Source organism: Aquarana catesbeiana, linkage group LG08 (assembly GCF_042186555.1).
Source record: "Aquarana catesbeiana isolate 2022-GZ linkage group LG08, ASM4218655v1, whole genome shotgun sequence".
NCBI lineage: Eukaryota > Metazoa > Chordata > Amphibia > Anura > Ranidae > Aquarana > Aquarana catesbeiana.
Genome location: NC_133331.1, coordinates 203,856,078 through 203,870,758, shown reverse-complemented (window position 1 = coordinate 203,870,758; position 14,681 = coordinate 203,856,078). Strand labels below are relative to the sequence as shown.

General features: G+C 39.9%; 1 protein-coding gene across 1 annotated transcript in view; it reads right to left on the bottom strand.

Moving 5' to 3' along the window:
* POLR3A (RNA polymerase III subunit A) overlaps positions 1–14,681 on the bottom strand; it is a 143,072-nt gene that overhangs the window by 65,054 nt on the left and 63,337 nt on the right. Inside the window, exons 16-20 of the mRNA XM_073596832.1 lie at positions 10,713–10,885; positions 9,786–9,897; positions 6,443–6,561; positions 4,338–4,475; positions 103–273 (exon numbers count right to left, since the gene is read on the bottom strand). Coding sequence (XP_073452933.1) covers positions 103–273; positions 4,338–4,475; positions 6,443–6,561; positions 9,786–9,897; positions 10,713–10,885 — 713 coding nt within the window. The remainder of the gene's footprint in view (positions 1–102; positions 274–4,337; positions 4,476–6,442; positions 6,562–9,785; positions 9,898–10,712; positions 10,886–14,681) is intronic.

Here is a 14,681-nt window from a genome sequence, read left to right as displayed (position 1 = left end):
AAAGACCATATCCTCTTTAGTAGGAGGCCTGTTTCTGGCACAGAAATCTGAAAAATAGCCATTCTGAGAAATCTACGATTTATAGCCAAAAATAAATCTTACCTTGACATTGTCTAAGACTCTCTTAAACTCAAGAGGTTCATCTTTTCCTTCCATGGCAGCAGGGTCCAGTCCATCACCCCCATATATGAACTGGATAATATCACCAGTGGAGCTCCGGACAGTCAGGTCATACTGAGAGCACAAGTCTTCAAGGGATTTTACTAGTCGTCTCTGCAAGCAATAAGACAACCATGTCTTTAGAGGATAAAACCGCCATGCCTGAGGTATTGCAGTCATTGAGTAACACTTCAACTGAAAAATCTAACGTTTTGTTTTAGTCTAATAAAAAGCCAAATCTATTTAAATCGGTAGTGCTGCAAAGGTTCGGACTGGGGGACAGCATGCGGGCTTGGATTGAGGCTCTTCATACGAACCTGACTCCTCAAGTAAAAGTGAACCAGGTTCTCTCACCTCTTTCCAGTATAGCTAATGGGACCAGACAGGGGTGCCCATTATTCCCCTTACTTTTCCTTCTAGTAATGGAAGTTTTTTTTGTGTAAAGTCAGACTGAAATCCAATATCTCGGTGTTACCGTTGGCTCTATAGAGCACAAAATTGCTGCATTTGTGGATTATGTTCTTTTTTGTTAGCAACCTACTGGGCGAGCTGGAGCGGTTTATAGCCTTGCCCAACTTTAAAATTAAATTAGAAATATCTGTCATAATGCCTCTGTATGTCTCCCGAGAGGATAGGCAGGTGTTAGAGGAGTCTTTTCCTTTTAAGTGGCAGGACGACCCTATCACCTATTTAGGTTTTGAACTGATAGCAGACACTTGCGTTTTGTTTAAAGCGAATTTTGCGCCCCTTTTTTTCACAATACACATCCTCCACAGGCTCATACAAGCGCTCTTTGGTCTTCATCTTCTGAATGCTGATAAAAGCCTTATGCCCTGTACACACAAGCGGACTTTTTGACCGGACTGGTCTGAGGGACCGAATCCGGAGGACAATCCTACCGTGTGTGGGCTTCATCGGACCTTCAGCAGACTGTTTCTCGAAAATCTGCCGGACTTTAGATTTGGAACATGTTTCAAATCTTTACGTCGGAACTCTGCCGGACCCAGTTCCTATCGAAAAATCCGCTAGTTTGTATGCTAGTCCGAGGGACGAAAATCAACACTAGGGCAACTATTGGCTACTGGCTATGAACTACCTTATTTTAGTCCGGTCATATGTCATCACCTTCAAATCCAGCGGACTTTGGTGTGATCGTGTGTAGGTAAGTCCGTTCATTCGAAAGTCCGTCAAAAGTCCGCCGGAAAGACTGTTGGACCTTTTTTTGCCGAAAAGTCCGCCCGTGTGTACAGGGCATTATACGCATTTACTGGAAGTCTGCGGTGGACCCTGTTGTTCAAGAGTGGCTGCTGAAGGTACAGGAAATCCAGCATTCGGAATAATGGCAGCATCAATGGTCTGATAATTACCAGAAATATAACATTTGGGCTTTGTGGATTGAATTTTCGAACGCTGACTTATACAAACAGTTGCTGATATGAAATTCTGGTATTATAAGTAAACTCTGAGTTAACTGCACTTTATTCCTAGTGATCTGGTGGGAGGGGGCTGGTTGATGTGGCATAACAGATTATTTCTTTTGTTCTTCGGACTCTTTTCCTGGCTTTCAAGCAGGGAGAATTGGGTCCAAAGACCTTAGATTTGTAGCTACTTATCTGTTCTTTTCTGGTTAATACTTATTTTCATTCTGTTACTTTGATTTCATGCAGCGGGTTTGGGGCACATGGTCTTATGTGGGGCTCAAGAAACTTCTGTGTACCCTTGTGTGGTTTACCAATAGGCGTAGTACTCTCCTTATGCTGTTTGATGTTGATATGAACTTCTTTAGATACAGTTGTGCTCATAAGTTTACATACTCTGGCAGAATTTATGATTTCTTGGCCATTTTTCACAGAATATGAATGATAACACAAACATTTATTTCACTCATGGTTAGTGTTTGGCTGAAGCAATTGTATTTTCAATCAACTGTGTTTACTCTTTTTAAATCATAATCGCAACAGAAACTACCTAAATGACCCTGATCATAAGTTCACACACCCTGGTCATTTTGGCCTGATAACATGCACACAAGTTGACACAAAGGGGTTTGAATAGCCATTAAAGGTAACCATCCTCACCTGTGATCTGTTTGCTTGTAATTAGTGTGTGTGTGTGTATAAAAGGTCGATGAGTTTCTGGACTCCTGACAGACCCTTGCATCTTTCATCCAGTGCTGCACTGATGTTTCTGGATTCTGAGTCATGGGGAAAGCAAAAGAATTGTCAAAGGATCTGCGGGAAAAGGTAGTTGAACTGTATAAAACAGGAAAAGGGATATAAAAAGATATCCAAGGAATTGAGAATGGCAATCAGCAGTGTTCAAACTCTAATCAAGAAGTGGAAAATTAGGGGTTCTGTTGAAACCAAACCACGGTCAAGTAGACCAATTGAAATGTTAGACACGACTGCCAAGAAAATTGTTTGGGATGCAAAGAAAACCCCACAAATAACTTCAGATGAAATACAGGACTCTCTAAAAACATGTGGTGTGGCTGTTTCAAGATGCACAATAAGGTGGCACTTGAAGAAAGATGGGCTGCATGGTCGAGTCACCAGAAGAAAGCTATTACTACACAAATGCCACAAAGTATCCCGCTTACAATAAGCCAAACAGCATAGAGACAAGCCTCAAACCTTCTGGCACAAAGTCATTTGGAGAGATGAGACCAAAATTGAGCTTTTTGGCCACAACCTTAAACACTACATTTGAAGAGGAGTCAACAAAGCCAATGGTAAAAGGTACACCATTCCTAATGTGTAACAATGGAGGTGGATTGCTGATGTTTTGGGGATGTGTGAGCTACAAAAAGGCACAGGAAATTTGGTCAAAATTGATGGCAAGATGAATGCAGTATGTTATCAAAAATTACTGGAGGAACATTTGCATTCATCAGGCAGGAAGCTGCACATGGGACGTACTTGGACATTCCAACATGGCAATGATCCAACACACAAGGCCAAGTCGACCTGTCATTGGCTGCAGCGGAATAAAGTGAAGGTTCTGGAGTAGCCATCTCAGTCTCCTGACCTCAATATCATTGAGCCACTCTGGGGAGATCTCAAACGTGCAGTTCATGCAAGACAGCCCAAGAATTTACATGAACTGGAGGCTTTTTGCCAAGAGCGATTGGGCAGCTTTACCATCTGAGAAGATAAAGAGCCTCATCCACAAATAGCACAAAAGACTTCAAGCTGTCATTGATGTTTAAGGGGGCAATCCACGTTATTAGGAACTGGGGTATGTACATTTTTGATCAGGGTCATTTGGGTAGTTTCTGTTGTGATCATGATTTAAAAAGAGTAAACACAGTTGACTGATAATAAATGGCTTCAGCCAAACACTAACCATGAGTGAAAGAAAAGTTTTTGTGTTATCATTCATGTTCTCTGAAAAATGGCCAAGAAATCATAAATTCTGCCAGAGTATGTAAACTTATGAGCACAACTGTATGTCTATAGCACCTGTTCTGGATTTGTAATTTGTATACCCTTTGCATGGGGTGCTTGCGGGTTTGCGCTTGCTCCCTTTACTATCTGTCATATATGCTTATGTCTTTTTACCTTTTTTTTCTTTGGTGGATATTAAAAATTAAAATAAAAGATTTTTCAAAAAAATAAAAATAATAAAAAAAGGCAAACCCAAAAGTAAAAAAATGGTAAGTGATTTTTAAACATCCTTTTTTTCAATAATTTAGCAAGTGCTTGTTTGAATGTCCAAGAATTTCAGGTAAAAGAAAATAAATATGTGTATGATCCTGTTAAATACAGTTATTTAAAGCTCTAGTTTTCCTTAGAAAATCTGAGCAATCAGAAATTACAGTCAATATCTTTTGTGTCACTAACCTAGGACAAGTATGCAGATTAGAAGCTCTCCCTTCAATTGCTGCATATATGTCCAAGATCACTGTCCCCAAGTTATAAAGCCAATGACAGCCCGGGAACTGGCATTGCCAGAAGGTCAGCAATAGTAGTCTATATATTTCTCACACAGGCATCCTTTAAGAGTTCCTACAGAAATATTTCCTGTCATTTGATAAACCATAACGTTAGCAGCTAAACTTCTAACCTGCAACCGAATGCACAGATGTGCCATGCATTCTACAGGGCTGTTTGCTGGAAAATAAAAACAGAAAAGACACTTTAAGCCATGTACCAGTAAAAAATAGTTAGTAGATTTACCTGCATATAACCAGTCTCTGCTGTCTTGACAGCTGTGTCCACCAAACCCTCTCGTCCAGCCATGGTATGGAAGAAAAATTCTGTAGGTGTCAGTCCTGAATAGAAGCTGTTTGCCACAAACCCCTTAGCTGATGGAAGCTGTAAACATGCAATCAGATTTGCACAGTATTTTAGCACTGTTGGTGTGATGGTTTGAAAATCATTTAAGGATAAAAACTCAAAAAACTATTCCAACATACCTTTACCTTAAGGCCACTTTCACACTGGGGCCGCCCATGCATTAGCGCTAAAGCGACACACGTTTTAGTGGCGCTGTTTAACCACTTCAATACAGGGCACTTATACACCTTTCTGCCCAGACCAATTTTCACCTTTCAGCGCTGTCGAAGTTTGAATGACAATTGCGCGGTCATCCAATACTGTACCCAAACTAAATTTTTATCATTTTGTTCCCACAAATAGAGCTTTCTTTTGGTGGCATTTGATCACCTCTGCGGTTTTTATTTTTTGCTAAACAAATAAAAAAAAAAAAATGTAGAAAAAAATAAAATTTTTGCTTTTCTTTCTGTTAAAAAATTTTGTAAATAAGTAAGTTTTATCTTTCACTGATGGGCACTGATAAGGCGGCACTGATGGGCACTCATGGGTGGCACTGGTAGGCGACATTGATGGGCACTGAAAAGCTGCAAAGGTCGGTTCTTATGGGTGGCACTGATGGGCACTGATAGGGGGCACTCATGGGCGGCACTGATATGCATCCCTGGTGGCATTGGCAGGCATTGTGAGTGGGCACTGATTGGCAGCTGCCGGGGAAAAAATTAGTATTTCCCTGGGGGTCTAGGGGGCATACCTGGTGGTCCAGTGTGGATGGCTTCCCTGGTGGTCATGGGTAGAATTCGAGGGGGGGCTGTGCTGATAAACAATCAGCACAATCAGCACAGACCCCCCCTATCAGGAGAGCAGCCAATCGGCTCTCCTCTACTCGCGTCTATCAGACGCGAGTGAGGAAAAGCCGATCACCGGCTCTTCCTATTTACATCGTGATCAGCCGTGATTGGACACGGCTGATCACGTGGTAAAGAGTCTCCATCAGAGACTCTTTACCTAGGTCGGTGTTGCGGGGTGTCAGACTGACACACCGCAACAACGATCGCCGCAATGCGCACCCCCGGGGGCGTGCAGCGGCTCAATATCCTGCGGACGTCATATGACGCCCAGTCAGGTTATTGAAACCACTTTGCCGCCGTCATTCTGCTATATGGCGGGTGGCAAGTGGTTAAGCGGAATTTTTCGGCCGCTAGCTGGGAGCCTTTAACCCCCACTAGCGGCCGAAGAAGGGGCTAAAAGCCCCCTTTGTTGCGGCACTTTGGAAGTGCTGCCGTTCATTTCAATGGGCAGAGCCTTTTGGGAGCGCTGTATACAGCGCTCCCAAACCGCCCCAAAGATGCTGCTTGCAGGACTATTTCTAATGTCTTGCAAGCGCACCACTCCAGTGTGAAAGCTTGTGGGCTTTCACATTCGGGCGGAATGGGAGGCAGTTTTCAGGTGCTATTTCTGTGTGAAAGGGGGTCTTAAATCAGAGGGCAACCTGGTTCAGGAGCTGTGGCCAGCAGAGATGCACATGTTTGGCCTTTCTCTGTCGGCCTCAATGGCTTTGTCCTATATGCCCTAGTCTACTTTGAAAGGTAAATTTTCTTCTACTTGCCTGAATTTATTTATTTATTTTTTTTTATATCAGCAAAGGCTTAGTAAGGGTAGTACATCTGCTGTATACAGAACAGTATTCTTAGTATAACACAACTTGTACACCAAAGAAAATTTATTTAATATGGCTCAATGAAACATTAACTTACAGCTTGGCCAATTTCATTTGTCTACTTTTACCTTAAGAGTAGCGAGAAATAGGGCTGCCAGGGCACCAAAAAGCAAATTACAAAATAGTATTGCAATTAATTTTTTTCTTAAAAGTTTAAATCTTATACCACCTCAAGAGGTGATAGTCCACGAAAGAAGCAAGGATGGCAAACGCCTGAAAACAAAATGCAAATAACATGCAAAGAAAAAGCCCACAAGCACAGAACAGTAAAAAGTCACACTTCACTAACCTTTGAATGCTTCTCAAAATGTGGCAGGGATCGGTTCTCAAAGCCATCAGGGACACGCGAGCCACTGATAGCCTGCTGGCCCACGCATGCAATCATCTGAGAGATATTTATAAATGACCCTGCAAACAATCATTTAAAGGAGGCAAACAGAAAATGTTAATCATCAGGATCTTTGTTAATGGAATCATGGGGAAGTTTTATATTTAATATTTTCTTTACTAAAGCGGTCTTACAATATCTAAAAAAATCCTCCAATATAAAGCCTCCATATCTTGGTTACTTTAGCTGACACCATACCAAAAGAATGTAATTGAAAACTGACCAAATCCTTAAAAAAATGTTGCTGCAATGGGTGCCGGATGACCATTTCTTTACATTTGAGTCCCATATATACACTACAGCTAGAACGTGGAAAAATTGTCTTATCACAGAGCTGTGTTATGCCCACACTTCATTTGATCTGGTCATCTATTCCTTGCCATAACGGAGGGACCCATGACGGAAACATCTTTAGTTACATATTCTTGTTAGATTTTTCTAAAATTACTACTACATTATCTGAATCGGTCATTAATTAACCACTTCAGCTATGGAAGGTCCCCCGCCCTCTGCGATACGGCACTGCGTTGCTTTAACTGACAATTGCGTGGTTGTGCGACACTGCACCCTAACAAAATTGATGTAATTTTTTCCCACAAACAGAGCTTTTTTTTGGTGGCATTTGATCACCTCTGCGGTATTAACAAATAATGAACACCAATTTTGAAATTATATATATATATATATATATATATATATATATATATATATATATATATATATATATATATATATATATATATATAAATAATTTATTCATCAATTTAGGCCAATATGTATCAATATGTATTCTGCTTCATATTTTAGGTAAAAAAAAAATCCCATTAAGCGAATATTGATTGGTTTGCTCAAAAGTTAGTGTCTACAAACTATGGGATATTTTTATTTATTTTTTTACTTGTAACGTCAGTGATCTGTGACTTAAAGCAGGACTGCGATATTGCAACGGACAAATCGGACACCTGACACTTTTTTTGGGGACCAGTGACATTTTTACAGTGATCAGTGCTAAAAATATGCACTGTCACTGTACTGACACTGGTAGGGAAGGGGTTAACATCAGGGGCGATCAAAGGTTAAGTGTGTGCCTAGGGAGCGTTTAACACCAACTGTGGGGAAGGTGCCTTTACTATTTGAAGACATGGATCGGTATTTCTGCTTCACTGGATCCTTGTTTTCTGTACTCAAAGAATGATAGTATACATTGTTTACATAGGCAGACTGTCATTCTGTAAGAGTACTGAATGATCAGCTCCCGCTGTGTAAAATGACAGCACCCAAAACCCATAAGTGCAGATTCATGTATATATATGTAAATGTGCTACGGGTGATTGTAAAGAGGTAAATGTTATACTTCTAATTTGTACAATCTCTCTTTGCACATCTCAAATAAAACCCCAAAAACATAAATCACATAACCGTGATAAAGTGATCGTGTGTTTTTTTCTGATCCCGGATACTCGTACAAGACTATAGTATCAAGATTGTAGTATAAAAAAGAAACATTTTTTCAAAAATGTTTTGTTTTTTTTTTGTTTTTTTTTTTACTATGAGAGAAATTTAAAACAGCTGTCAGTTATCAAAAGTTGTCCAAAGAACGCATGCAAAAACATAGCAATCCACGTTAAAAAAGGTCCCCAGTATAAGAAACTTGCGAAACTGAACATAATTGACCTTTATTTCCCAAATTTATGTTGCACCAACATAATATGCAACATGTCTGACTTGCCATAGCAGAACTTTTAACGGAATGTCCTTATGTCACAGTGACCCAACAAACAATTCTTTACAAATGGCAGAAGCCACCAAATAAGCTGTCGTTACTTTTGAGAGTTGCGAGAGGAAACACAGGACCACTCCAAACTACTACACGATGGTGAACACATTTACAGTATGTATAAGGAAGCCAACAGCTAGTCAAGTGTATATATATATATATATATATATATATATATATATATATATATATATATATATATATATATATATATATATATATATATATATATATATATATATATATATATATATATATATATATTTTTTTTTTTTTTTTTTTTTACTTTCTGCCATAGAACATATCCCAAAAAAAAAAAAAAAACCCATCAAAAATCGAATTTCTTCATAAATTTAGGCCAATATGCATTCTGCTAATAACTGAATATTGTATAGTTTGTGCAAAAGTTATAGCGTCTACAAACTATGGGATATATACTGGAATTTAAATTTTTTTTTTATTCCCCTTTTTGGGAAACCAGTGACACCAATACAGTGATAAGTGTTAAAAATATGCACTGTGACTGTACTAATGACACTGGCAAATGTGTGCCTAGCCAGTGTTTATGTGTACTATTTTTACTAAGGAAAGTGATGAATTTTCTTTCCCCGCTTTGCAAGGAAAGAAAATCCATTGCATCCTCACTGACAGGATGGAGCTCTGCCTTGTTTACATAGACAGAGCTCCATCCTGTGTCTCTCCTCCGCGATCAGTGGACATCTATTGGCCGGCACCCGCTGATCAGCATCTTTAACGAAAGCTTTACTTTTAGTGAAGTTATCCTTTAAAGCTTCCCCCTCCCCACTGAAACCCACATAACAGAATATTTGCTTTAAGCCCCAATCTGGAGATATTCACTTTGTGGCCCTGCCTGACACCCAGCAGTTTTTTTTTTTCTTTTTACAAAGAATCCTGGCAACATCCTGAGCCTACTGCGCCATTCAATCTTTTGGCAGTTATACACATGGTGGCCTTAGTCTTTACTAAAAGTGAATTTGTCCTTTAATAACTTCTGTGTGTTAAGCATAAGTGTTCTTGTGGAAAAGTAGCAGACATCAGCAAATTAAAGTGCATAATCCTCCACAGAAAATGGCAATGTTTTGAGCCACTAAATAGGCTCCCTTTCAAGCATGCTTCATAAGGAGCCCATTTAGTACTGTATCTCAAAATGTTGTCATTTTCTATGCAGGATTATGCACATTAATTTGCTGCTGTCTGCTTGTTTTGCACTTTAATAAAAGGGATACATGGACTGAACATTTTGATATACAAGTCCCTCCTGCAGGCAACTTTTTTGCTACATGTTATGTTGTAGTTAGTTACTTAAGCTAAATGCTTGATATTTCTGTTTAATGTAGAAAAAAACAAAGCATTGTGGAGAAAACATAACAAATGAGCTTTTCTAGTTCTGAGCTCCATAAGCATATGAGAGTGGACACCACATGCTGACCTAAAGCATGAACGTACCTTTGGATCCACACAAGGCCATGATAAGTGGACTGTTGCTCTTATCCAGTTCTCTCAAACAGGCACTTCCCGCATGGTCTCTGATTACCGACAGCTCACGTAAAATCAAAGCCTTTGGAAAAAAGTCAGTAGAACCAGATTCTTAAATCCAAAATGAATAAAGTGCAATTACTGGTTAAAGCTGCCATTTCCTAAACCCAATTAGTCACACACCAACATACCTTGTTATGCAGCCTCCATTATTTGACTAGAGCTACATACTACCTCTAAAACTACTACCCAATAAACATAGTACTATTAAAGCAAAAAACAAAAAGAAAACAAAACTTTAGAATGCAATGCTGAAGTCTGTTAAATGCATGTTTGATTAGTTCATGTTTATACAATAAGCTTGGTACTGCTGATTCTAGCCTCCAGTAGAGGCGCACACACAAAGGGAGACAGCTCAGTAGGGCAACTCGGACACAGGGACAGACCACTGTTGCCCCTTTACTATTTAAGTGCCTGATCAATGACCTTTATGGCAAGGTTACCAAGTATTACTTTACCAAAAAAAAAAAAAAAAAGTAGCTTGTTAAATTACACTTCTATGGCAAAGTGATTGGGTTTAGAGCCACTTTAAATATATTTAGCAGTCGCTAACTTTAACAATTATAACTTATTACCAAATGGTGATATACCAAATGGCCTGATAAAGTTTGGGATAGGCAACAAATTATCTGCAGTGAGCAAAATTAAGGTGCAAGTGAATATAAAGAGTTTGCAGATAACACTATAAAAAAATAAAAAAAAAAAATCGATCCAACAATTTTACATTAATAGACCAATGAGGGTCAAATAGGAGGAGATTAGAGCTAGAGAACCATGTCTGTTCTAGAGATATATGTTATTTAACACTAAAATAAATAGAGTAGAAGAAGCTGTTACCTCTAGAGTTTCCTCTGCACTGCAGCCAGGCTGCTGCTGGAGTTTGCCAGTGTTTAGAGCCTCAATGTATTCATCACACTTCTTGTAGCCGGCATCTAAAAGATCCTGTTTAGCTTTTAACAGACCTTGACCCGGAGTGACATCTCCAATTCCGATAGAGAAGCCTCGATTTGCTGCATCAAGAACAGAGAATAAAATTAGATTTTTGTGCTCACCTTTAAATTAATCTTCTTGAATTCTTTAAAATCTGTTGACAACCCTGATGCTCAAGCCCAAAGAAACAAATGGTCAGTAACCAGAGAAAAATCACCCAACATAGGAGAGAGCACCGAACCATGAACTAAGAAGGGAGAAGCTGGTCAATCTGATCCAAACAGAAGGGTGGAACAGACAATCTTCCAACAGGAAAAAAAAAAATCCGACGTGGTTAATAAGAGAATCGAGTTTCTTAGTAGAAAATAGGCACCAGAGAAAGAACCAAGAAATAATGTAAATGTCCTTGTAAAAGGAAGACCAAATCAAGTAAAGAGGCCCTAAGTCTCTACTCACCAGATCCAATAAGGATAAGCAACAAGGAACTATGTTCCTAGAATCGTCAGAACACACACCTTTACCAAGGCAAGACCAGGAAAGAACCCCGAGAATGACTAAAATCCACAAAACCTATGTCAGTTTGTGTGTTTCTTAAACCTCTTTCATAGCTGTCTCAGGGCAGATTCTAAAATACAGCCCACACCTTAAAGTTCCAGAAAGTATAAGTTTATTGAAACTTTGGTAAATGTACATATACTGTATATGCACAAACTTTACTTTATATGATCTTGATTTGTGCCAGTTGTGCACCTTTGTCTTAAATGGATGTTCTAAAAAGCCCTGGAAAATCGTTAAAATATCCAAGAATCCAGTAGACTATATTTCCTTGAACGTCGAACCATTATTCTCCCTAATTAAATCTAAGACCCAGGTCTGGTCCCGCCTCCCTTTAGGAGTATGGGGCCGAGTCAATTTAATAAAGATGGTACTACTGCCTAAGGTACTGTACGTCCTATGGCACACTCCAGTATATCTACCCCTTAAGTATTTTAAACTACTAGAAACACTACTTAAACCATTTGTATGGGGGAAATCTAGACACAAACTCGCATGGCAAACACTTAAAAGCTCAACGGACATGGGTGGAACAGCACTTCCTGATTTTAACCATTACTATATAGCGTCACAGCTATCCCAACTATTTCACATTGACAAAACTGACAAGGAACGCTTTCTCATTCTGCTGAGCCCCCGTTGGGTTCAGCATACTGGGGACCCAATAAACGGGATAGCGGTGGGTGTAGGGAACACACAGTCAAAAGATTATAGACATTCCTTGCTATATCATTATAGACGCATATGGGAATTAGCCTCCTCTAAACTAGAGATACCATCATTTAATGACTATACACCACTTTGGCATAATAACAAGATGCAGGAACTTAATGGAGTCCAGAACTCAGACTTATGGGCAGCCAAGGGCATATACTATTTACACCATTTGTTCACAAATGGAACTTTTAAAACGTTTGAGGCACTTAAGATGGAGTTCCAGATTCCGAATCAAATGTTTTTTTGTTATCTCCAGATCCGCCATGCGATCCAGACGCAGTTTTCACAGGACCTTCCTCAGCCCACTCCTAACTCTATTATAGCCATAGTCAAGGATACAGACTCAAAAAAACTAATTTCCTGTTTTTACAACATGCTATCCGCCCCTGCCTCTGCAAAATCAGCTTACGCATTGAAACCAAGATGGGAGAGGGAGGTTGGGAGGATGGAGGATGAGGAGTGGGAGGAGGCCCTGGAAACATGCAAGTTGGTTTCACCCAAACTTTCAGACAGACTGTCCCAACTCTTTATACTTCATCGTGCATACCTCACTCCTCTTAGGGTAGCTAGATATAAAAGAAGTCAATCCATCACATGTCCAATGTGTGGAACTGAAACAGGCACATTCTTTCACCTTATATGGTCTTGTCAGAAGATACAAGATTACTGGAAACAAATAGTTGCCTTCTTGCATGACGACATGGGGTCCCCATTAACTCTTGACCCAAAACAATGCCTACTGGGAATTTTTCCAGATGTACTAGACAAATTCACACTAATATTCCTACATGAAACTTTATTTTCAGCTAGGAAAATTATTGCCAGACAATGGATGAGATCCGAACCCCCTCAATTGGTGGACTGGAAAAGAGACATTAACACAACCCTTCCATATAAAAAATTCCTCTATATTAACAGAGGTTGTCCAAACAAGTATAACAGAATATGGGATAGATGGTTACAAGAGTCTATGACATGCATATAAACGGTGCTTATCCTGATATTTACTAAATATGAGTGTGGAAGTGTACGGATTATATATGAACCTACAGAACTAACTACATGATAGTAATATATGTGTATCATGTTCTTTGAATGCGGAATATCTTCTGTAAGATGTTAAACATGTATACCAATGCTTTTCATGTATTATGTACAATCTTGCAAATAAAAAGTTTGTTATAAGTTAAAAAAAAAAAAAAAGCCCTGGAAAATTAGGTGTATATCACACTTCTGGAACATGTGCGTTCTTGTTTGTAACATGTAAAAATCAATGACATACGAAAAAAGAAAACAAAACAAAAAAAAAAAAAACACCTTGCAAGGGGTATGAAGTGACTCCTGAGTCATTTATTAAAAGTCAGCAGCTAAAAGTCAATAAACAGCCACTCACCTGTCCCACGGTCCAGCGGTGTACTCACTGCAGCCATGTTCTCCACGTGTCCTCCCTCAGCGGTGCCGGCATCTCTGCCATGGGCTTCCAGCTGTGACAGCTTACGGCTTCACAGCTGGGTGCCCAGTGCGCATGTTCGAGCGACGTTCTGTGACTGGCCCTGAAATCTTCTAGGGACTGTCATATGTCCCAGAAGACTTCAGGAGGGAGAGCTTCTGCTTCCGGTCACCTAGGCAAACAGAAGTGGGAGCAGGTACCTGTCAAATTCAGGGTACCTTCCCCCCCTCCTCCCCGAAAGCTCAATTTCACAAACAGGAGCTGTGGAGAAGGCCTTAAAGCAGAGTTCCACCCAAAAGTGTTACTTCTGCTTTAAGTTCTAACTGAGGGGAAATGTGAATAATCCTAAAAGTCAACTTGAAAATTACAAAGTTCAAAGTGATCAGAAATTATATCTGCCAAGACAGAACTGGTTTTCATAAAAACAGCTGTTCTGTTTAATCACCTAAATATCGAGCACTTTCACCACCTTCCTGACCATGCCATTTTTCAGCTTTCGGTGCTGTCGCACTTTGAATGACAATTGCCCGGTCATGCAACACTGTACCCAAATTAGTTTTTAATCATTTTCTTCATACAGAGCTTTCTTTTGATGGTATTTAATCACTGCTGTTTTTTTTTAATTTTTTATTAAAAAAAAAAAATAAAAAGGTTTTAGTTTCTGTCAGTAAATTTTGTAAATAAGTAATTTTTCCCCTCCTTCACTGATGTGTGCTGAGAAGGCTGCACGCACTTCTGGGCACTGATGAGGCTGCGCTAATATGCCGCACTAATGGGCACCGATAGGCGACATTGATGGGCAGGCATTGAAAGGCAGTACTGACTGGCACCACTAATGGGCACTGATTGGCACTGGGGGCTTTATTGTAATCAGGGCACTGATGATCAGTGCCCTGATTACCTGCCTGGATGTCCCCTGTGAGGAGATGCCGCTTATTGTCTCTCCTCTCCACACACAGTCAAGTGTGAGGCAATGAGAGCCGATTACCGGCACGTCCGCATTTACATGTGACCGCCTCTGATTGGACACAGCCGATCACAAGGTTAAAAAGCCACGCCATCGGCTCTTTACAGAGATTGAGGTCACGCCATGTCCTAGGATCACTGCGTGGCGACGATCCCCGTGGGAGCGGACGTTCTGGGGTGACGACATA